This window comes from Pongo abelii, chromosome 10, assembly GCF_028885655.2.
Source record: "Pongo abelii isolate AG06213 chromosome 10, NHGRI_mPonAbe1-v2.0_pri, whole genome shotgun sequence".
Classification (NCBI taxonomy): domain Eukaryota; kingdom Metazoa; phylum Chordata; class Mammalia; order Primates; family Hominidae; genus Pongo; species Pongo abelii.
The window spans coordinates 109618423-109640803 of NC_071995.2; the positions used below are offsets into that span (position 1 = coordinate 109618423).

Genomic DNA, 22381 nt, shown 5'->3' on the forward strand with positions numbered 1-22381 from the left:
GCAGGAGAATTCCTTGAACCCAGGAGGTGGAGGTTGCAATGAGCCAAGTTGGTGCCACTGCACTCCATCCTGGGCAAAAGAGTGAGACTTCATCTCAAAAAAAAAAAAAAAAAAAAAAAAAAAATTAACGCTCTATTTTTCTCTCAGATAAAAGAAGTCTGGAAGAGGTAGGAGTCTAGGACTTTTGGCTACCCAAAGTTATCAGGAAGCCACAATCTTTCTATCTCTATGCTTATTACGGTTACAAGATGACTGCTGGAGCTCCAGCCATTATATCTACTTTTTAGGCAGGAAGGGAGATAATGGTAAAAGAAGGAAAGAGAGAGCATGCCAGTTCAGTCAGACTGTTTTTAGGAGATTTCTTGGAAGTGTCCTGCTTAGGTCACATTCTCCCAGAAGACCCTGAACCAAAGATCCAGATGCAAGTGATTAATTCGGGAAATGCTCTCAGGGGAAACTGGTCAGGGAGTGAAGGAAGCAGAATGAGGAAAAGGAACACGCCAAGCAAGGGTGCAACTTCAGGGCAGCCTCAGCTGGATCCTTGGGGAGCTTGGGAGTATAAATTACATCTCAGAGTTTGTCCTGCCTCAGAGGAAAGGAACTGGGCTCCTGCATTCCAACCCAGCCATGGGCTGCCCAGAAGAGGTTGGAAGGAAGTAAATCTCCAGGAACTTCTGGCTTTCCATACAGCAGAGGTGGCCCCATTGCCCAAATCTATGTTAGAAGCATAGAAAGGCTGCAGATGCTGGTGAATGTTTGCAGAGTTAGTAAAGGGTAGGCATCTGCTCAGGGCATCAGCAGAGCTCCTTCTACCCCACCCGCCGTAGCTGCTGGTCCAGATCTTAGTCACATGGCTGTCCATTTCTGTAAAGGAGCCTGGGAGATGCAGTTTTTATTTTTTATTTATGTTTATTTTTTTATTTTTTGAAATGGAGTCTTGCTCTGTCCCCCAGGCTGAAGTGCAGTGGCACGATCTCAGCTCACTGAAACCTCTGCCTCCCAGGTTCAAGCAATTCTCCTGCCTCAGCTTCCCAAGTAGTTGGGATTACAGGCGTCCATCACCACGCCTGGCTAATTTTTGTATTTTTAGTGGAGATGGGGTTTCACCATGTTGGCCAGGCTGGTCTTGAACTCCTGACCTTAAGTGATCCACCCACCTCGGCCTCCCAAAGTGCTGGGATTACAGGCATGAGTCACCATGCCCAACTGAGATGTGGTTTTCAAAGGTGGGCATGTGCCATTCCCAGTAAAAGTAAGAAAAGGGAGGAAGGAGAGAGTAGATATTGAGGAGACAAACTGTCACACTGAAGCTTCCATTTTCCCTTGAGGAGGAGGCCAGACAGACATGACCTTTGCTCAGAGCAGCTGGGCAGCACACTGGGTACGTATACTGCTTGGGGCATCAGGTCTCTGCTGCTGCCTCCAGATGGGCAGCCATTTGTTCTCCCGTGCCTTGCAGGGCCACAGCATGGCCTGCAATCTTCTCTTTTCCTCTCACTCTCCCAAGCTCTGTGAGCTCTACCTGTTCATAGCCTCAGCTGGGGAAAGTGGGACCATGACAGGGAGAGGAAGGTGGCACATAGAGGGAGGGAGAGAGCTCAGTTCTTTACTTTTTCAAAAAGATGAAACAAGGCTGAGGCAGGAGGATCACTTGAGCCTAGGAGGTTGAGGCTGTGCTGTGATTGCACCACTGCACTCCAGCCTGGGTGACAGATTGAGACCCTCTCTTGAAAAAAAAAAAAAAAAGAAAAGAAAAAGAAAAAGATGAGGCCGAGTGCAGTGGCTCCTGCCTGTAATCCCAGCACTTTGGGAGGCCGAGGTGGGCGGGTCACCTGAGGTCAGGAGTTCGAGACCAGCCAGGCCAAAATGGTGAAACCCCAACTCTACTAAAAATACAAAAATTAGCCGGGTGTGGTGGCATGCCCCTGTAATCCCAGCTACTAGGGAGGCCGAGGCAGGAGAATTGCTTGAACCCGGGAGGTGGAGGTTGCAGTGAGCCGAGATTGTGCCACAGCACTTCAGCCTGGGCAACAGAGTGACTCGGTCTCAAAAAAAAAATTAAAAAAAAAAAGAAATAAAATAAAAGATGAAAGCATTTGGCACAACTCCTGGTGCCAAATTGAAATTAATGCTGGCTTCACTCCCGGGCTGGTTCCCACCACTCTGCTGAAGGCACAGTCTCTGCAGCATTGAACCCAAGAAGGTCACTTACTTGTCACATGGGAAGGTGAGGAGTGGCTGTGATGGTCAGGGCTCCGAAGAAAACTGAATCCAACCCAGACAGTTCAAAAGACTTTAAAGAAGGACTTCTCTTAGAGTGTGGGCAGGGTTAAGGGAACAGAGAAGGGAGGTTGAGGCACTGAGAGAATAGCAAGAGAAGGAAGCCATTGCTACACTAAAGGTAGGATGAGGCAGGAGAAGGAACTGGTGTGATGGAAGCCCAGTGAGGGCTGGAGCTGGAGAGGAGAGCCGTGTGGACAGAAGCTGTAGCTGCACAGGTATGTAGCGACTAGCAGGGACAGGATGTCAAAGCATGCAAGAGCTTTGAAAGAAATGTCTCACATCTCTCTCACCCTGCCTGGCTGGTCTCCCGCTGGTCTCTGTCATTGGCTACATTCAACCAGAAGACAGAAGGCAAGGGAGCCCTTGAGTGATGTGGATCACACTGTCCACCTCTTGAGACACACAGCAGGAAGAGAAGAGTGGCAAATGAACTGGACAGAAGATGGACTAGATGAGAAAAAACAATATGTACATACCATGCATATGCTTAATAGATGTGGGTATTTTATTTTATTTTATTTTATTTTGTATTAAACATTTTTAAATAGAGATGGGGTCTCACTATGTTGCCCAGGCTGGTCTCAAACTCCTGGACTCAAGCGATCTTCCCACCTTGAGCTCCCAAAGTGCTAGGATTATAGGTGCAAGCCACTGCACCAGGCCAGGTGTGGTTATTTTTATATTTTTCAACGCTCTAGAATGTTCCATGAGTAGATAAGCCATAATTTACTTTAAAAATCCTCCTCTTGGCCAGGGTGTGGTGGCTCACACTTGTAATCCCAGCACTTTGGGAGGCCAAGGCGGGCGGATCACGAGGTCAGGAGAGCGAGACCATCCTGGCTAACATGGTGAAACCCTGTCTCTACTAAAAATACAAAAAATTAGCCAGGTGTGGTGGCGGGCACCTGTAGTCCCAGCTACTCGGGAGGCTGAGGCAGGAGAATGGCGTGAACCTGGGAGGCGAGGTTGCAGTGAGCCAAGATCACACCACTGCACTCCAGCCTGGGCAACAGAGCGAGACTCTGTCTCAAAAAAAAAAAAAAAAAAAAATCATCCTCTTGTTCATCTGTCTAGAAAACTTTTGTATCGGAGTACAATACACACATATAAAGCGTCCATATCAGAAGTGTACAGCTGGATGAATTTTCACAAATGAAATTGACTACGTAACCAGATCAAGAAACAGAACATCTGCAGCCCTGAAAGCCTCTTGATTTCCCTTCCAGTTATTCCTTCTCTATCCCCCTCTACCAGATAACCTCTATTCTGACTTCTAAAGGCAAAGTTAGCTTCCCCTAATTTCGTGCTTTGTATGAATGGCATTTTTCAGTATGAGCTCTTTTGGGCTTGGCTTTTTTCATTCCAAGTGTTTATTTTGTTGATTTTTACTTATTTCCACTTCCCTATGTAGAGATGATTTTACAATCGGCATCTTTGTATATATGGATATTTTTTGCCTTTAGCTTATTTTCTTTTTCTTTTTAAAAAGTGCAATGCTGTTAATGTAACTTGAAAAACACCTCAGCATTCTAAACATACAAAATAAAGAAGATTCTTCTTCTTCTTTTTCTTTTTTTTCGAGATGGATTCTCACTTTGTTGCCCAGGCTGGAGTGCAGTGGCAAGATCTTGGCTCACTGCAACCTCACTCCTGGGTTCTAGTGATTCCCCTGCCTCAGTCTCCCGAGTAGCTGGGATTATAGGTACCTGCCACCATGCCTGGCTAATTTTTTTTTTTTTTTTTGAGATGGAGTCTAGCTCTGTCGCCCAGGCTGGAGTGCAGTGGCGGGATTTCGGCTCACTGCAAACTCTGCCTCCCAGGTTCACACCATTCTCCTGCCTCAGCCTGGCTAATTTTTTGTTTTTTTAGTAGAGACGGGGTTTCACCTTGTTAGCCAGGATGGTCTCAATCTCGTGATCCGCCCACCTCGGCCTTCCAAAGTGCTGGGATTACAGGCATGAGCCACCGCGCCCTGCCTTTTTTTGTATTTTTAGTAGAGATGGGGTTTGCCATGTTGGCCAGGCTGGTCTCAAACTCCTGACCTCAGGTGATCTTCCTACCTCGGCCTTCTAAAGTGCTGGGATTACAGGCATGAGCCGCTGCGCCCCACCTGATTCTTGAACTTTCATTGATGGGTGGCTCTTTGCTTTGCTGACAAGGAAGAGTTCTGTAGTTTGTTTAAAACAAAATTTAGGCCAGGTGCAGTGGCTCATGTCTGTAATCCCAGCACTTTGGGAGGCCGAGATGGGAGGATCATTTGAGGCCAGAGGTTCAAGACCAGCCTGGCCAACACAGACCCTGTCTCTGTTTAAAAAAAAAAAAAAAAAAAAAAAAGCCAGGTGTGGTGTAGTTCCAGCTCCTCAGGAGGCTGAGGTGGGAGGATCACTTGAGGCTGGAAGGTCAAGGCTGCAGTAAGCTGTGATTGCACCACTGGACTCCAGTCTGGGCAACAGAGGGAGAGCCTGTCTCAAAAAGAAAAAAAAAGGCTGGGCATGGTGGCTCACGCCTGTAATCCCAGAACCTTTTTAGGAGGCTGAGGTGAGTGGATCACCTGAGGTCAGGAGTTTGAGGCCAGCCTGGCCAACATGGCGAAACCCTGTCTCTACTAAAAATACAAAAATTAGCCAGGTGTGGTTGTGGGCGCCTGTAATCCCAGTTACTCGAGAGGCTGAGGTAGGGGAATCGCATGAACCCGGGAGGCGGAGGTTGGGGTGAGTCGAGACTGCACCATTGCACTCCAGCCTGGGCAACAAGAGTGAAACTCTGTCTCAAAAAAACAAAAAACAACAACAAAAAAACCCCAAACACTTCTCATGCCAGCTGATCCCACTTTGTCCACAGCTAAGAATGGCAGCAGAATGCTATGTCACTCTATACGGAAACAAGACCACCTGAAGCTAAATAGATGCTCACCACGGAGTCAACAGGTCCTGTCTCACAGTGCACACCCTGAGCTACCACTCCTCCGAAAGCCATCTTCCCCCACGGCCTCATTGCCAAGTGAGGAACATTGAGAGTTTGTCTTGGTTGTTTTGTTCTTTTTTACAAATTATGGATATGTACAGTTGATAACTCAGGATTTCTAGCCAATAACCGTATAGTTAACATTGTCTTAGAATTTAAAAAAATGCCAGAAACATCTTTAAATGCCTTGCCATACCATCAAAGGGCACAGAGAGAGGAGAACACAAGAGTGTCTTTGCATTTTAAAAATCTTTGACTTGGCCGGGCACGGTGGCTGATGCCTGTACTCCCAGGAGTTTGGGAGGCCAAGGCAGGTGGATCATGCGAGGTCAGAAGTTCGAGACCAGCCTGGCCAACATGGCAAAACCCCATCTCTACTAAAAAATGCAAAAATTATCTGGGTGTGGTGGCGCACACCTGTAGTCCCAGCTACTTGGGAGGCTGAGGCAGGAGAATCGCTTTAATCTGTGAGGTGGAGGTTGCAGTGAGCCAAGATAGGGCCACTGCACTCCAGCCTCAGCAATAGAGGGAGACTCTGTCTCAAAAAAAAAAAAAAAGTCCCCAAGTTTGACTTATTTTCTTAGGATGAATCTCCACATTTAGGTTTCCTGGGTTGAAGAATACAAACATTTTTATAACTCTTGCTGTGTGAGGCCAAAATGTTTTCCGAAGAATCTACACCTGTGTCAGAAGTCTGTCACTGAGATAATGAGTGGCACTTATCTTATGGATTAGTACTGTTTTTACTTATGTCGTTTGTTTGTTTTTTGAGATGGAATCTCACTCTGTTACCTAGGCTGGAGTGCAGTGGTGTGATCTCGGCTCACTGCAACTTCCACTGCCCGGGTTCAAGCGATTCTCCTGCCTCAGCCTCCCAAGAAGCTAGGACTACAGGCACGCATCACCACATCCAGCTCATATTTGTATTTTTAGGAGAGATGGGGTTTTACCATGTTGGCCAGGCTGGTCTTGAACTCCTGCCATCAGGTGATCTGCCTGCCTAAGCCTCCCAAAGTGCTGGGATTACAGGTGTGAACCACCGTGCCAGCCCTGTTTTTATTTTGAATGCCATGGGTGGGGTAAAATATTTCACAATCTTTGCAGGCTGTAAAGTTCTCCATTTGGTCCTGGCAGTCTCAATAAATCAAGGCTCAGAGAAGTCTATTTGCTTTTCTAGGGGCACACAGCAAACCAGTGGCATATCCAGGACTCCAGCATTCTGTCCACTGCGCCATTGTGCCTCATTGTGTTACAGGAAAGGGATCCGGATCCAGACCCCAAGAGAGGGTTCTTGGATCTCCTGCAAGAATGAATTCAGAGTGAGTCCATAGAGTAAAGTGACAGCAAGTTTATTAAGAAAGTAAAGGGATAAAAGAACGGCTACTCCATAGACAGAGCTGTCCCGAGGTCTGCTGGTTGCTCATTTTTATGGTTATTTCTTGATGATATGCTAAACAAGGGGTGGATTATTCATGTCTCCCCTTTTTAGAACATTCCTGACATTGCCATGGCATTTATAAACTGTCATGACGCTGGTGGGAGAGCAGCAATGAGGATGACCAGAGATCACTCGTCGCCATCTTGTATTCGGTGGATTTTGGCTGGCTCCTTTTTTGCAAACTGTTTTATCAGCAAGGTCTTTATGATCTGTATCTTGTGCTGTCCTCCTGTCTCATCCTGTGACTTAGAATGCCTTAACCATTTAGGAATGCAGCCCAGTAAGTCTTAGCCTCATTTTACCCAGCCCCTACTCAAGATGGAGTTGCTTTGGTTCAAACGCCTCTGACAATTGGAAGGGAGGCCAAGAGGGGTGCAGTTCTGGATCCCACTAGGGAGGAATTGGAAACTCTGGATGTCAACAATGGCCACGGTCTCTGTATCTGATAGTTCTTTTTTCTTTCCTGCCTCAGTTTATTTGTACAAAGAGCACAGGAGGACAATAGTCCCGTGGGGATGACAGCCCAGGGGTCACGCCAGTCCTTCCATCGTCATGTAGGCAGACAGAGACCTCTACTGTGAAGCCTTTGTCAGGGCCTGGGTGCCTTCAGGAGCCTGAGCTGGAAGTGAAGCTGGACCCCAAGCCTTGCTTTGATCCTTGGCCTTGGCCTTTGGCCGACAGAGCCTGAGATGCTTGGCAGTGCCAGCACGAGGCAGGAGAATCACTTGAACCTGGGAGGCAGAGGTTGCAGTGAGCTGAGATCGCACCACTGCACTCCAGTGGGGTGATGCAGGCAGGTTGATGGAGCTTCCCAAGCTTGGAGTGGGCGATGCAGGCAGGCCGATCAAGCTTGTGGCTGATGCCCTTTGGGATCTTGGGTTTAGCCTCCTCGGGCTTTGCCAGGGCCTTGATAGCCTCGGCACGTGCACCCATGGCCTTGGCATTGTTGGCCTGCATCTTCTTCAGGCTCTTTTTGTTGTGCTTCTTGGCAAAGCGCATGTTCTTCAGGAACTTAGGGTCCACCCCCTAAAGAGATTCATATCTTTGCGATCAGAATTTGTTTTTTGTTTGTTTGTTTGAGACAGAGCCTCCCTCGGTCACCCAGGCTGGAGTGCAATGGTGCAATCTCAGCTCACTGTAACCTCTGCCACCCAGGTTCAAGCGATTCTCCTGCCTCAGCCTCCTGAATAGCTGGGACTACAGGTGCATGCCACCATGCTCTGCTAATTTTTTTGTATTTTTAGTAGAGACAGGCTCTCACCATGTTGGCCAGGCTGGTCTCAAAGTCCTGACCTTTAGTGGTCTTTCCACCTTGGCCTCCCAAAGTGCTGGGATTACAGGTGTGAGTCACCGCACCCGGCCTGTGATCAGAATTTTTTGATGCCATTTCTGTGCTGTTTTTGGGACTGGTTGTCTGCAGTGTGGTTCTTGGACTTGGCAATGTCTGCACCGTAACCTGCAGCCCCTGAAGCACCTGGTTCTGGAAGGGAAAGGCTGTATCTGATAGTTCTTGGTTGCAAACAACAGAATCCTCTCCAGCTGGCTTAAGTGGACGTGGAATGCACTGAAGGCCATTAGGCAGTCCATGGATGATCTGGTGGACTTGGTGGCTCTGCAGCGGGAACAGAACTCACCTCCCTCCACCTGTGGGTCCATGCGCTTCAGCTTACACCATGGACTCTGAGGACTGGAGATATTCGGCCAGCACCTGTCCCAAGTTCTCCCAGCGGACTTCCCCTCTCATTGGCCACCCTGAGATCTCAGGTGGGCTCGATGAGATCTTGAGACCTGTGAGATCCAGGGTCCTCCACTCAAGTCTAGAATAAAAATCGGGACTTTGCTAGCAAGGAAAACGTGAGGAAGGGCTTTGTGCACAGTCTGCCTGTGCGGCCACGGCAATGTAGACTTGGCAAAAGAAGGCTACCCTGGCCTGACTTCACACAGTCTGTTGGCTCCAGCACCCAACATCTCATGAACCTATTCATCAGTCCTTTGTTTCCCAGGGAATTTTGTGTCCAGATTCCATTTCCTGGGAAAGGAGCTCTGGTTGGTTTAACTTGCGTGAGGTGTTCTTGTCCAATCCGCCACAGAAGGAGGGAGGATTAGGGGACTTCGAATGCTACAGGTGTGGAGATTAGGCCACTCAGCAGGGCAGGGGAAGATGGAAGGGGCTGGAGTGGCCTCCTTCGCTGAGGAACAACAGTTTATTTGTTACCAAGAAAACAAATGAAGTGAGACTAATGGCACTAGTGAAGTCGAGACACCCACACTTTTTTTTCCCCCAAAATGATTTGTTATGTTATTCAATACACATGACAGCAGAAGTCAGAATCCAGACTACTTGACACTTAGCTTGTGGATCAGTACTGTTTTTATTGAATGTCATAGGTGGGGTGAAATGTTTCACAACCTTTGCAGACTTTAAAGTTCTCAATTTGGTCCTGGCAGTCACAAGAAATTGAGGCTCAGAGAGGTCTATTTGCTTTTCTCAGGGCACAAAGCAGAGCAGTTCTCTCCATTACACTACTGTGCCCTCCCTGCCTGTGCCCCCTTTTCTAAGAATTTTTTTATTTTTTATTTTTCTGAGACAAGCTCTTGCTCTGTCACCCAGGTTGGAGTGCAGCAGCATGATCATAGCTCATTGCAGCCTCGAACTCGCAGGCTCAGGTGTTCCTCCTGTCTCAGCCTCCTGAGTAGTTAGGACTACAGGTGCATGCCACCATTCCCAGCTAATTTTTGTATTTTTTGCAGAGACAGAGTCTTGCCATGTTGCCCAGGCTGGTCTCGAACTCCTGGGCTCAAGCGATCGACCCACCTTGACCTCCCAAAGTGCTGGGATTACAGGCATGAGCCACTGCGCCTGGTGAGAATTATTTTCACAGTCCCTGTTGGGGGCCACCTGACCATGTTACCCTGGACCCACATCATTGGGCCAGGACATCAAATCTAGACTAGGACAATCGTGTTCTTTTGGGAAGAGAGGAGGACATTGGAGCATCTCTTGGGAAGAGATGAGGAAGTTGAGACGAGGACATTGAATTTTTTTTTTTAAACTGAGCTCTAAAATGAGAACTCATAAGAAGCAAGATGGGAGGAAGAGGGGACAGCAGAGAAAATAGTCCTTAAAAAAGAGGCCAAGTTGAGAGACCAGGTGGTTCCAGAGAGGGCTGGAGGGAGGAGCTGCCTTGGTTTCTGACAGCTTACTAGTTCTGGGTTCTTGTTCCTCATGGGATCTGTCTCCAACCTTCGTGAGATAGCCCTAGTATTCATACGATGCAGCATGCTTTTGATGAAAGAAACAGAAATTGCAATCCACACTGGCTTAAAAAACAAGAAAACATATTCATTCACATAATAGGAAGTGCAGAGCTCCTATTGTTCATAAGGTGGGTTTCAGGCAAGGTATGATCAGGGTGCCAGCCACATTGTTCTGTAATTCTCCCTAGGCTCCTCCCTCCACCGTGTGTTAGCCTTGATCTCACACTGGCTTCCCTCATAGTTGCCAGAGGGCTGCCAGCAACATGAGGGGCAACATGCTTTCTTGTTTGCATCCATAAGGGTGGAAAAGCCTCTCTCTCCACCCCAAGTTCTTCTTTTCTGTCTGATAGGCCACTGTCAGTTGCATGCCTATTCCTGGACCAGTAGGAGTTTCTGGGAGAATGCCATGCACTAATTGGCTTAAACTTAGATTCCCAGTCATTGGCAAGGAGGATGGGATGGCTGTGATTCGCTAACACTAATGGAGATCTACCTTGGAGGTATGTGTAAAACTCAACTGCTCCTGGTTACATAGGCTCAACGGGGAAGGACTGTTACTGGAACAAATTGGGATCGGCTGGGAAGAAGGAAAGGGAAACAGATGAGGAGGCCAAAAAAAAAAAAAAAAAAAATTCATTTTGAGTTAGTTCAAGTGGGTTTCTGATTTTTGTAACCAAGGAGTCACTTGGACTGTCAGTTTCTGGTCTGCGTCCAAATGCCTCTGCCCGGTCCCTCTGAGGCTTGGCTCTAATTTCCTCCTGTGCTCTGGAGGCTCTGCTGTCGCCAACATTTCCCACCGCTGGCTCATCGCTTTGGCAAGCTGGCATCTCACCCTGCTCCAAGTCCCGCTGATGAAGCAGAAGGTCCCTTTAGCAGAATCGATTCTGACATGTTCTAATTAAAAAAGCCTGGTACGTCTCTGCATGGGGGCTGCTGAGAGCTGAGCCCATAAAGACAAAGAGAGTAAATTCGTCGGAGGAAGGTCTATTTTTAACAAGTCCTGAACCTAATTGAACTTAAATTATTTTTCAGTCGTTGACACTTGAAATGTATGAGTCATTGGGCTCTGCATGGAGCTGAGTGCTGGAGCAGCCCTTTAAATATCAGAGATGGGAGATATCAGCTTGCAGGGCTGCTCAGCTTTGGGGCTATGGTTTCAGTCAGGGTGTGGAAAAGCGTGGGGCTCTAGAGACAGGGAGCCTTGGGTTCAAATCCTGGCTGCTCCACTGACTGCAAAACTCAGTTTCTCTAAGTCTGTTTCCCCATCCGTAAAATGAGGATGGTCAAATGTATCCAAAACACTTCATATGAATCATTTGGAGGCAAGACCTGACATGTAGCTGTTCATAATCTATCCTTATCTTACTCGACATGAATATTGATGTTTCCTTGCAGAAACGGTAATGCGTTTGATCTGGACTGTGTGGCCCGAACCCTATATGTAATACACTGTCCCACTGACTTCCCTCAGGGTTACAACGTGGCTGCCAGCAACATTAGGGGCAACATACTCCCTTGTGTACCATATTATCTTTCTGAAACCAAAAATATGGTAAGTTCTTTTTTTTTTTTTGAGACGGAGTCTCACTCTGTCACCCAGGCTGGAGTGAGCGTGATCTTGGCTCACAGCAACCTTTGCCTCCTGGGTTCAAGCAGTTCTCCTGCCCTAGCCTCCCGAGTAGCAGAGACTATAGGCACCCACTGGGTGTGTGCCACCATGCCGGGCTAAATTTGTTGTATTTTTAGTAGAAATATAAATTTGTTGTATTTTTAGTAGAAATACAAAAAAAAAAAAAAAAAAAAAGAAAGAAAGAAATACACAGGGTTTCGCCGTGTTGGCCAGGCTGGTCTTGAGCTCCTGACCTTAAATGATCTACCCGCCTCAGCCTCCCAAAGTGCTAGGATTATAGGCATGAGCCAGCGCACCTGGCCTCCAAAATATGGTAAGTTCTAAAACACATCCTGTCCCAAGAATTTACCGATGAAGTGGAGACCTTAGCAGGGCTGAGCTACTACAATCCACTCAGGGGGCTAGGAGTTAAAGTGGAAATCACATGGAATCAAAATTACTGTAGAAAACAGATACCCCCAATAATTTTCCATTAATTCTGTGATTGTTTCTAGAGCTTAGCCCCAGAGAAAGTAGCTGACTTGTGTTTCAGGGCTGATTGTACGAAAAATGTGTATCTTTAAACTACTAAACTCCGTTAGGGCAGTGAAAAAAGCTCACTTGCCTGGATCACACTTGGGTTCCCGTGTTACGCTCACAGTGGGTGGGGGTTAGGTGGATGTTCTGAAGAAAATTCTCCTGCACTGATGAAGTTATTTTTCTCATGAAATATTTCTCTTCCCCCCCAACATTTTTTTAAATTTATTTTTATTTTATTTTATTTTTCAGAGTAGGGAAAACTGGGCTCCTTTGAGTTAGCTGCGTGTGAAGTCTGTACCTAGCAGGGCTGCTGTGAGCATGAGTGTAGGTGTAGGCTAAGAAGACGGTGAATGGGGTGTGAGTGGGGCGAGGTGGACCAGCGATTACATGGCGTTGGCCGAGGGAGGAGCTAAGACTGTTGATTGACTCAAGAAGTCACTTAGCGTCATGAGCGTCCGGGTAGTCTGGTAAGGGGTCGCTGGAGAGTGTGTCGCCCCTCTCCCCCAACCAAAAGCTTCCCTCCAACCAGCTGCTCTTGTCTTCTCCTCCCGAGGGCCCTGTGCCCTCCCAGTGGACTTGCAGGGGAGAACGTCCATGTCTGTGCGAGTCACAAAGGCACCCGTTCCAGGGGTCCCAGAACGCCCGGGCGTGGGGCTGGGGCTGTGGCGCAGCGAGGCCGCGCAGCAAGCAGTCCTCCCGGCACCGTCGGAAGCCTAGTTGCAGCAGCCGTCGGACAAGCGGCCCGAGCAGCCACGGACAAGCAGTCCGGGCCCCGCCACTGGTAAGTTTCACCGCCCGCCCGGCCGCGCCTGCTGCGCCACAGCTCCCCCTGCCAGGGAAAAGCAAAGAGCGGTCGCGGTCCCCAGTCCATTCAGATCTTGCTGCCCTAAGCCTGGAAAATATCAGGGTCTCCCGCAATCATGCATAAATAAATCGTAGCGTGTAAAATAACTTCAGAGCCGCGCGAGGTGGCTCACGCCTGTAATTCTAGCACTTTGGGAGGCTGAGGCAAGAGGATCGCTTGAGCCCAGGGGTTCGAGACCAGCCCGGGCAACTTCGTCTTTACAAAATATTTAAAAATTTAGCCGGGCGTGGTGGCGCCACCTGTAGTCTCAGCTTCTTAGGAGGCTGAAGGGGGAGGATCGCTTAAGCCCGGGAAGGTTGAGGCTGCAGTGAGCCGAGATTGAACCACTGCACGCTAGACTGGGTGACAGAGAGAGAGAGATCCTGTCTCAAAAAAGGAAAAAAAAAACACTTCAACAAATTTTTATTTTCCTCCCATAATAATCCTTAAAAAACAAAAAACAAAAAACAAAAACAAAAACAACAACAACAACAACAACGACAAACCGTGTATGTGTTTCTGTGCTCCTGTTTGGCTAGTGCCCTAAGCACATGTTTAATTCCATCACCAGGTTGTGCAGCCCTGGCTCAATATGATCCACATAGCTGCCTGTCCCAAGGTCCCTAGGGAATCCTTCGGGGGCAGGCTTGTCTTTTAAAGGCAGGTTGTTAAAATTCAGAAGCAGAGGAGGTACAGGCCTAATTAGATATTAGATAAATGAAGATGATCTCCGCCTGGAGGAAACTTCATTCATTCAAACTGTATTTGCCAAGAGCTGCCCATGCGCCCAGGACTGTGGATGCTGTGGTGAATAGACTGAGGCCCAAGGAGCAGGAGGCCCTTGCCTGACGTCCCCTGACCTGGGCCGCTGGACTTCTCTGCACTTTTCCTCGCACACGCTGTTCCCCAGAAGTGGGCAGGTTTTAGATTCCTACCAGGAACTGCAAATTCAAATTCCTGCTGGCTCTAGGCAGTTACAGAAAATGTGAGAATTGTGGGGAGGGGAGGTTAGCCAATAGGGAGGAGTGGGGCCTGTGGCCAGGAGAGCGAGTGCATGACCCACATTTATGTTTTGAAACACTGTGGAACAGAACTGGAGGTAGGCTGAATTGGCCCCATGGGCTGTGAGTTTGAGACCCTTGAATGAGAGGGTGGTAAGCCAGGGGTCAGGACATCTGGGAGATGCTCTGCAGGCCAAGCTATGAGGATAGGGGTGAGGGGGTGGATCTGTTCCCCAGGGAACATAGGAGCCCATCCCAGAGGGCACTGACTGAAATGGAAAGGCCTGGGTTAACATCTGGAACCTGAAGAGAAGCCTAGGGGAGAGTGACTATGTATGCATGTATGGATCAGCAAAAAGGCAGGAGGTGACGGAGCTTTTGGTTCCTAGAGAATGGTGCATAACCCAGCCAATGATCTCATGGGCCAGACAGACTGGTACTTGAAAATCCCAATTCACAAACAGGCTACGTTCACCCAGCGTCTGTCACGAGCTAGGCACTATGCTAACCACTGAGACATTATTTTACACTGAGATATGGGTGTGGGTATCCCCATTCTACAGATGAGGAAACTGAGGCCCAGAGAGGCCAAATCACACTGTCAGTGAAGGTCAGGTATACCCAATTCATGTTATTAAGATGGTGTATTACAAATCCACTTAGGACCCAAAGGGCCCTGGAACATAGAACAGCTCCTGGACAATATGAAATTGGAGCAGTCCCAAATTCCAGGGTTGAAAGAGGTCCCAGAGAGAGTATCCTTTGCCCATACCTTGTTAGTCAGGTAAATCCTCCTACAGCTTCTACCCCTACCTGGAGGACCCTTCCAGAAATGATCAAGATACAGAACCATTGTCTTATACCACTTCCCTGCCTGTGGGAATTTCCCAACATTAGACAATTCAGTTGGCCCCCAAACCCTCAAAAACATCGGGGAAAATCCAGAGGTTCCTACATTACCAGCCACTATTTTCCTATCACCCATTAACCTGAGAACCATTTCCAGGGTATGGACCATGTGAGTTAGGAATGCTTTAGGCTTCAATGAACAAAATATTTGGTGACTGCGTTAATCAACAGTGACTCTTGTTATTTCACCTAACGTGATGTCTAGAGGTAGGCAGTTCCAGGGATGGGGCAGTAGCCAACAGTGTCAGTTAGGACCTAAATTTTTCCCCATCTTTCCTCTTTGTTGTCTTTCGTGTGACGGTGATATTTCTCTTCATGGTCATGGGATGGTTGCCACTGCACCATCATGCATGCCTTCACAATAATTTCTAAAAGTAGAAGGAGAGAGGAACACGGACAAGCTCTCACTTTTTTTTTATTTTTTTGAGGCGGAGTCTTACTCTGTTGCCCAGGCTAGAGTGCAGTGGTGCGATCTCAGCTCACTGCAACCTCCATCTCCCAGGCTCAAGCGATTCTCTTGCCTCAGCCTCTTGAGTAGCTGGGATTACAGGTGCCCACCACCATGCCCAGCTAATTTTTGTATTTTTAGTAGAGATGGGATTTCGCCATGTTGGCCAGGCTGGTCTCGATCTCCTGACCCCAAGTGATCTGCCTGCCTTGGCCTCTCAAAGTGCTGGGATTACAGGCATGAGCCACCGTGCCCGGCCCAAGTTCTCACTTTTTGTCCCAAAGGAATGGAATATACTTCTCCTTATGTCTCATTGGCCATATCTGGGTCACATGTCTATCATTAGACCAATCATTGACAAAGGGAAGTGGGGTTACTATGATTAGCAGGAACCAATCATGAGTCATCCTCTGGGACTGGGCACATTGAAGGGGTACAAAATCAGATTTGTGTTAGGAAGAAAGAAGTTAGTGTATTCTCTGAGGCATGCTAGCTGCTCTAACAAATACATCCCCACATTTCACTGGCTTAACACAACAGAAGTTAATTTTGCATTTGTGTAACAGCCCCATGAGGATGTTCATGGTTGGCAGGTGACTTCTTCTACAAGTAGATCTGGGGACCTGTCTTGTGGCTCTGCCTCCTATAAATGTCAGATGAGGCAAGAAAGGATGGAAAGGTCACATCCACTTCTTAAAAGTCATGATCTGGAAGTGACAGACTTCCCCTCTGCTCACATCCCATTGGTGAGAATTCATCAGAGAGCCCTGCCTTGATCTGAGAGGAGCAGGGAAGCGAAGCCCTGGATGGGCAGCTAACTCAAACAACAATGCCACATGAAGGGAAATGACTGTTGGGAAGGCAATGAACTGATCTCTTCCAGGCTGATCTTATCTCATCCTTGCTTTTAAGAAGCATCCAGGCTGGGCGTGGTGGTTCACGCCTGTAATCCCAGCAGTTTGGGAGGCCGAGGTGGGTGGATCACCTGAGGTCAGAAGTTTGAGACCAGCCTGACCAAAATGGTGAAACCCCGTCTCTACTAAAAATACAAAATTAGCTGGGCATGGTGGTGCATGCCTGTAATCCCAGCTACTTGGGAGGCTGAGGCAGGAGAATCGCTTGAACCCGGGAGGCAGAGGTTGCAGTGAGCCGAGATTGTGCTGTTGCACTCCAGCCTAGGCAACAAGAGTGAAATTCTGTCTAAAAATAAATAAATACATAAAAATAAAAAGCAGCATCCAGTCTTTTCCAGATCTCTTTGCTAGCCACTTTCCACTAGATACTGCCTATACTTGAGCGCAAATCATTTTCTGAACACTCCTTTCAGTCACTTCCTTCTCACCCTTTGCCCGGACAGTTCTCTCTGCCCAGAATACACCCCCAACCTCCAACTTTTCTTCTCTGCCTGGTGAGCTCCTATTCATTCCTCAAAACCCAAGTTAAAAGTCATCTTCTTTGTGGAGCCTTTTTTACTATTTTGTCCTAGGCAGGATTTATGGCACTTTGCAGGCTGACTTACCGCTGAATTCCACACAATGTGTAGCATACAGTGGGGGTTCAGTTTATGTGCTAAATAGATATAAGTACTTCAGGTATGAGAACTCATTTGGTTGCAAGCAATAGAAAATGCATCTCAGGTTGCTTTAATGGAATATATTGATTTCTGTAATTAGACATTACCCAGAGGTATGTTCAGGCTTGGCTAAATTCAGGTGCTTGGATGATGTTCTCAAGCCTCAAGATTCAGTCTGTCTTCATTTTGTCTTCTCTCTTCCATTTTATCTTGGTTCTCAGCCTCTTGCAGAGGCAAGATGGCTGTCAGCCCCTCCTGACCTTATCCACCGAGGTTCAAGTGCAGCAGGAAACAAAGTCTCTCTCTTCTTGAGTGTTCCAGCTTAAATTCCACCATTCACTCTGGTTGGACTAGCTAGCTTCATGTGCCCATCCACCCCTGAAGAAAGCCCAGGCTAGAGGGCTGAGATCATGCAGATTGACCGGGATCTGGCGCTCTGATTCGTCCATCCAGAGTCAGATGCCCCAATCTTGAAGGTGGTGGGGTATGGTCAGCCCCCGGGAGTGCAGGAAGGTGTGGCTTCCCATGGGAACTTCAGGGTATTGTTACCAGGAGATAGAGGAACACCCCTCTCACCCTCATCAACATTCACCACCCTGCACCTTCGCCCTCTGAAACAATCCATATCCTGCCATATCATCCCAGCCACTGTGTACTGAGAGCACTTACTACATCCCAAGCACAGTGCTGAGTGTCTTACACACTCAATGACGTGGCTTCTAGAATTTCTCCCATTTTCCAGGTGAGGAAAATGAGGACTACAGAACTGAAGTGACTTGCCCAAGGTTAATAAGTGGCTTTGGAGGAATTTGAAATGAGATCTGATGATTGGCACAACCAATGCTTTAAACCACTGCATTGCAGGACCCTCAATGGTGGCAAAGCTGGAATTTCTGCTTTTGGAACCCAGCTCCTGCAGTCTGGAATTGGCTGTGCACGGGGTCTCACAACCTCAAAGGATGTGTGGGATTAATGCTGTCCCTTGCTCCGAATAACTATGGGCTAGATGAAGTTCAGGTGGTGACATGATAAGAATACTGACTCCTGCTCTAAGATGGGAGGATGGGGATTGATTCCCTGACAGTTGCAGCTGAAGTTGGGCACATTTCTATTTAACCCCATCAGGGGACACACTGCCCCGATGCCTTTTTTTTGTGAGATGGAGTCCCGCTGTGTCACCCAGGCTGGAGTGCAGTGGTGCGATCTTGGCTTACTCATTGCAATCTTTGCCTCCAGGGTTCAAGCAATTCTCCTGCCTCAGCCTCCTGAGGAACTGGGATTACAGGTGTGTGCCACCACGCCTGGCTAATTTTTTTGTATTTTTTGTAGAGACAGGGTTTCACCATGTTGACCAGGCTGGTCTTGAACTCCTGACCTCAAGTGATCCACCGACCTTGGCCTCCCAAAGTGCTGGGTTACAGGCATAAGCCACCATGCCCGGCCCCCTGATGCCATTTTGCCCCCTCTTTGGGTACACAGGGAGCAGGAGGGTAACTGACATGCCAGAACCATCTGCCCAGCTCCTAATAATAAATGGTGAGAGAAACAGGTTCCAGGCAAACATTGCTTTAAAACAAATAAGTGCCTTTTGTCACACCCGGGCAGCCATCTTTGTATCCTCCTCATGTGCCAAGGTGTGGGTGGAGGAAGGGATGGCAGGGGGAGGGAGGAGGTGCCGTTCTGACCTGCACCCCCAGCAGGGTTGGCTTACAAGTTCTCTTCCTTTTGCCACTATGAACAGGGCATTGCAGAGAGACAGAGAGAGAGAGGAAGGCTCGCTGGCTTTGAGCTCTCTGGGTACAGTGTCTGAGCGGAGGCAAAGTGTGGTTCCTTCAAGATGTCTGTGGTAGGTGATGCCAGCTCCTGGCCACAGAGCACCTACTATGGGTTCAGGCACTGTGCCATCCACTTTACACATGTTAGCTCATCTCATCCTGACAACAGATCTGTGCTCACCCATTTTGTAGGTGGGAGGCTGGAGGCTCAGAGACATCCAGTGACTCACCCAAGTTCCCACTAGATGGAACAGTCAGAGCTTGAACCAAGAACCCCAAAGAATACCCTCACCTCACCACAGTATGCAATTACAAGTCAGTCATCTCTCCACCCTAGCAAGCCAGAGTGGATTTTCCATGTAATAGACAAGCAGCTGACATCACCCAAGGGAAGGTCTTCCACTTCTAGCCATGGCCCAGCCACCCCCACTGCCCTTCACCCTTAAGCCCATCTGTGGGCTTGTCTAGCCACCTGACCCACTACGGCCTCCCACTCCTTTCCGTCTCCCCCAGTTGAAGAAGCACAGGAGAAAAGACTCCGACACTCCCCAGGAACTTTCGGAGAAGGCCAAAGAGCAGCAGGCAGAGGCAGAGCTCCGGAAGCTAAGGCAGCAGTTCAGGAAGATGGTGGAAAGCCGGAAGTCTTTTAAGTTCCGAAACCAGCAGAAGATCGCGAGTCAGTAGTAAGTGATGCTTGGAGTTTCGCACTGAGTGACCTTGGAGGAAAGTTGGGGTTGGGTTTCACGTTGCTTGTCTTCTGTCCTGTGACCCCTGGGGTAGGGAGCCACCTCTGAGCCCCATTGGAGGACTCATGGTCTTTTATCTGCAGAGCCTAGTTTCAAGAGAAACTCACTTGAGATGGCTTCAGTGGAGAGGGGGAATTTATTGTCAGAATGCAGGGTGTTTCGGGGACCCCCGGGGGGCAGGGCACCCAGATCTCAGGGAAGGACCTAATTGAGGAAGGAGTTCTGGTTTCTGTTTTTCTCCACACATGACTTTTGTTCTCTCTCTCTCTGAATTTCAGCCTCAGCTGGTGGGAAGTGGCTGCTCCAACTCTTGTTTACCAGCTGCACAGAGAGAGGGTCTTGAATCAATTCCAACCCCACATTCCTGGGAGACGGAGACTCTGATAGGCTCAGCTTGGGTCAGCGGTCTCCTCCTGGTCCAATCAGCTGTGGCTTGAGAGGGCAAGAGATATGAAAATGTCTGGGGCTGTCACTCCCTTGGTCCTACCAGGGAAGTGGAGGAGTTCCCAGAGAAGGCGGAAACCCTAATGACGTTTCCTATTTGTGTGTCTTATGAGAACTACAAGATAGAATATTTGAAATTGGATTGCATCAGAAATTACAGAGTGTATCATTTCTTTTCTTTTTTTTTTGGAGATGGAGTTTCACTGTTGCCCAACCTGGAGTTGGCAATGGCGTGATCCCAGCTCACTGCAACCTCCGCCTCCCGGGTTCAAGTGATTCTCTTGCCTCAGCTTCCTGAGTAGCTGGGATTACAGGCGCCCACCACCATGCCTGGCTGATTTTTGTATTTTTAGTAGAGGCAGGATTTCACCACATTGGCCAGGCTGGTCTCAAACTCCTGTCCTCAGATGATCCACCCACCTCGGCCTCCTAAAGTGCTGGAATTACAGGTGTGAGCCACCATGCCCAGCTGAGTGTATCATTTCTTCAGGCAACAGAAAGGTGTTCCCTGGGGTTGAATACACAAACATTAAACAGGCTTTCTTAGATTCCCTCCAAGGGAATGTAATTCCTTAGCTGCATCCATATCGTTTATAAAGGCAGAAACTGTCCATTGTTAGAAAGGAAATCTTACTGTTAGATGTGAAGTTCACAGGATGGGGAAAAGGAATTTTTATTTTTATTCTTTTTTGAGATGGGGTCTGGCTCTGTAACCCAGGCTGGAGTGCAGTGGTGCCGACTCGGCTCACTGCAACCTCTGCCTCTCAGACTCAAGCGATGCTCCAACCTCAGCCTTCTGAGTAGCTGGGATCACAGGCGTGTGCCAGCATGCCTGGCTAATTTTTTGTATCGATGGGGTTTCACCAAGTTGCCCAGGCTGGTTTCAAACTCCTGAGCTCAAGCAATCCGCCTGCCTAGGCCTCCCAAAGTTCTAGGATTACAGGCATGAGCCACCATGCCCGGCCTGAAAAGGGATTCTTTAGATTTTCCATGGATTCAACTTACTCAGGGCCAGGGCTAGCCCATAAGGGACCTCCATGTGAATTTTTTTAAAAAGTACACTTTCTCAAGACACTTTACTGTCATCTGTTGCAAAAATTGTCATTATGTAGAGATTTTGTTAGAACAAGAAAGTGTCTCCCAGAAAAGTGTAATAAATCTACAAAACAGTGGTGGGTTTTCAAGCCAGTGGCGCTTCCTAGGGTTGTGCAGGCCACAACCTGCACATCTGTGGCTGGCTGACCTGACTCTCAAGCCTACCTCTGGTGGGCATCAGGCAATGCCTCCTTTTGATATGTCTCTGACAGTTTTTCTTGAATTTAACCCTTCTTCACCCCAACCGCACCCCACACACAGGCTTCTGGCTCTACTAAGTCAATCCATTTGATCTGGTTTCACTTTGATGGAACTGAAGGGGAGGAGGGTGGAAGAGTGGAGAGTTTAGGTTCTTATTATTTTATTTGTTTATTTTTTGAGACGGAGTTTCGCTCTTGTTGCCCAGGCTGGAGTGCAATGGCGTGATCTTGGCTCACTGCAATCTGTGACTCCTGGGTTCATGCAATTCTCCTGCCTCAGCCTCCCGAGTAGCTGGGATTATAGGCATGTGCCACCAAACCCAGCTAATTTTGTATTTTTAGTAGAGACGGGGTTTCACCATGTTGGTCAGGCTAGTCTCAAACTCCTGACCTCAGGTGATCCGCCCGCCTCGGCCTCCCAAAGTGCTGGGATTACAGGCATGAGCCACCGCGCCAGGCCAACTTTAGGTTCTTTAGAGTGAAACACCTATACAGTATTTAAGGAAGCACTTTTCCCCAGCGCCAACCCTGGCTTACAACATTCAGGGAGTAACTTAAGGTTTTGGGGTACTTCACTTCCTTTACACCAGTCCTGGCCCTGCCTGCAAGAGAGACACACCTTCCTTTTGCTTTTACCAACCCTCTCTGAAAACCTCTTTTTTTTTTCTTTTTTTTTTGAGATGGAGTCTTACTTTGTTGCTTGAGCTGTAGTGCAGTGGTGCAAATTTGGCTCACTGCAACCTCTGCCTTCCAGGTTCAAGCGATTCTCCTGCCTCAGCCTCCTGAGTAGCTAGGACTACCGGCGCCCACCACCATGCCTGGCTAATTTTTGTATTTTTAGTAGAGAAAGGGTTTCGACAGGTTGGCTAGGCTGGTCTTGAACTCCTGACCTCAGGTGATCTGCCTACCTCGGCCTCCCAAAGTGCTGGGATTACAGGCATGAGCCACGGCACCCTGAAAACCTAACTCTTGTAGAGTATTGTACTCTCTTTTTTCTCTCCACCTTAACAAAGACACTCGCCCCAGCTTCCCCCGCCCGCCTCCTTCCAGGAGGGGCTTAAGCAGGGCAGAAGAGTCCCCAGGCTGGTTGAGAAGATGGCAGGTCACTGGCCAAATGTGGCTATTTACATTTGTAATTAATTAAAATAAATAAAATAAAATAATATTTAGTTCTGCTGAAATAGCTGCATTTCAAGTGCTCAATAATCACTTGTGCCTAAGTGGATACTATGGGCCCCTCAGATAGAGAACATT

General features: G+C 48.2%; 2 protein-coding genes across 9 annotated transcripts in view; one reads left to right on the forward strand and one right to left on the reverse strand.

Moving 5' to 3' along the window:
* Positions 1-7257: 7257 nt before the first annotated feature.
* On the reverse strand, positions 7258-8341 carry LOC103892134 (large ribosomal subunit protein eL29-like). The gene is given in 4 exon segments (XM_024257323.2): positions 7258-7401; positions 7493-7751; positions 8060-8165; positions 8320-8341. Coding segments are annotated over 4 exon segments (531 nt in total).
* A 1844-nt stretch (positions 8342-10185) lies between these two features.
* Positions 10186-22381, forward strand: part of CCDC63 (coiled-coil domain containing 63) — a 63274-nt gene continuing 51078 nt past the window's right edge. The window contains exons 1-3 of one of the 8 annotated variants that reach the window (XM_054528237.1): positions 10186-10443; positions 18609-18713; positions 19156-19325. In XM_054528237.1, the coding sequence (XP_054384212.1) occupies positions 18705-18713; positions 19156-19325 (179 nt within the window). In that variant the 5' untranslated portion in view covers positions 10186-10443; positions 18609-18704. Of the gene's footprint in view, positions 10444-12568; positions 12874-18608; positions 18714-18834; positions 19326-22381 lie in introns of those variants that run through there. The other 7 variants (XM_054528239.1, XM_054528240.2, XM_063711906.1 and 4 more) reach the window with 7 other exon arrangements.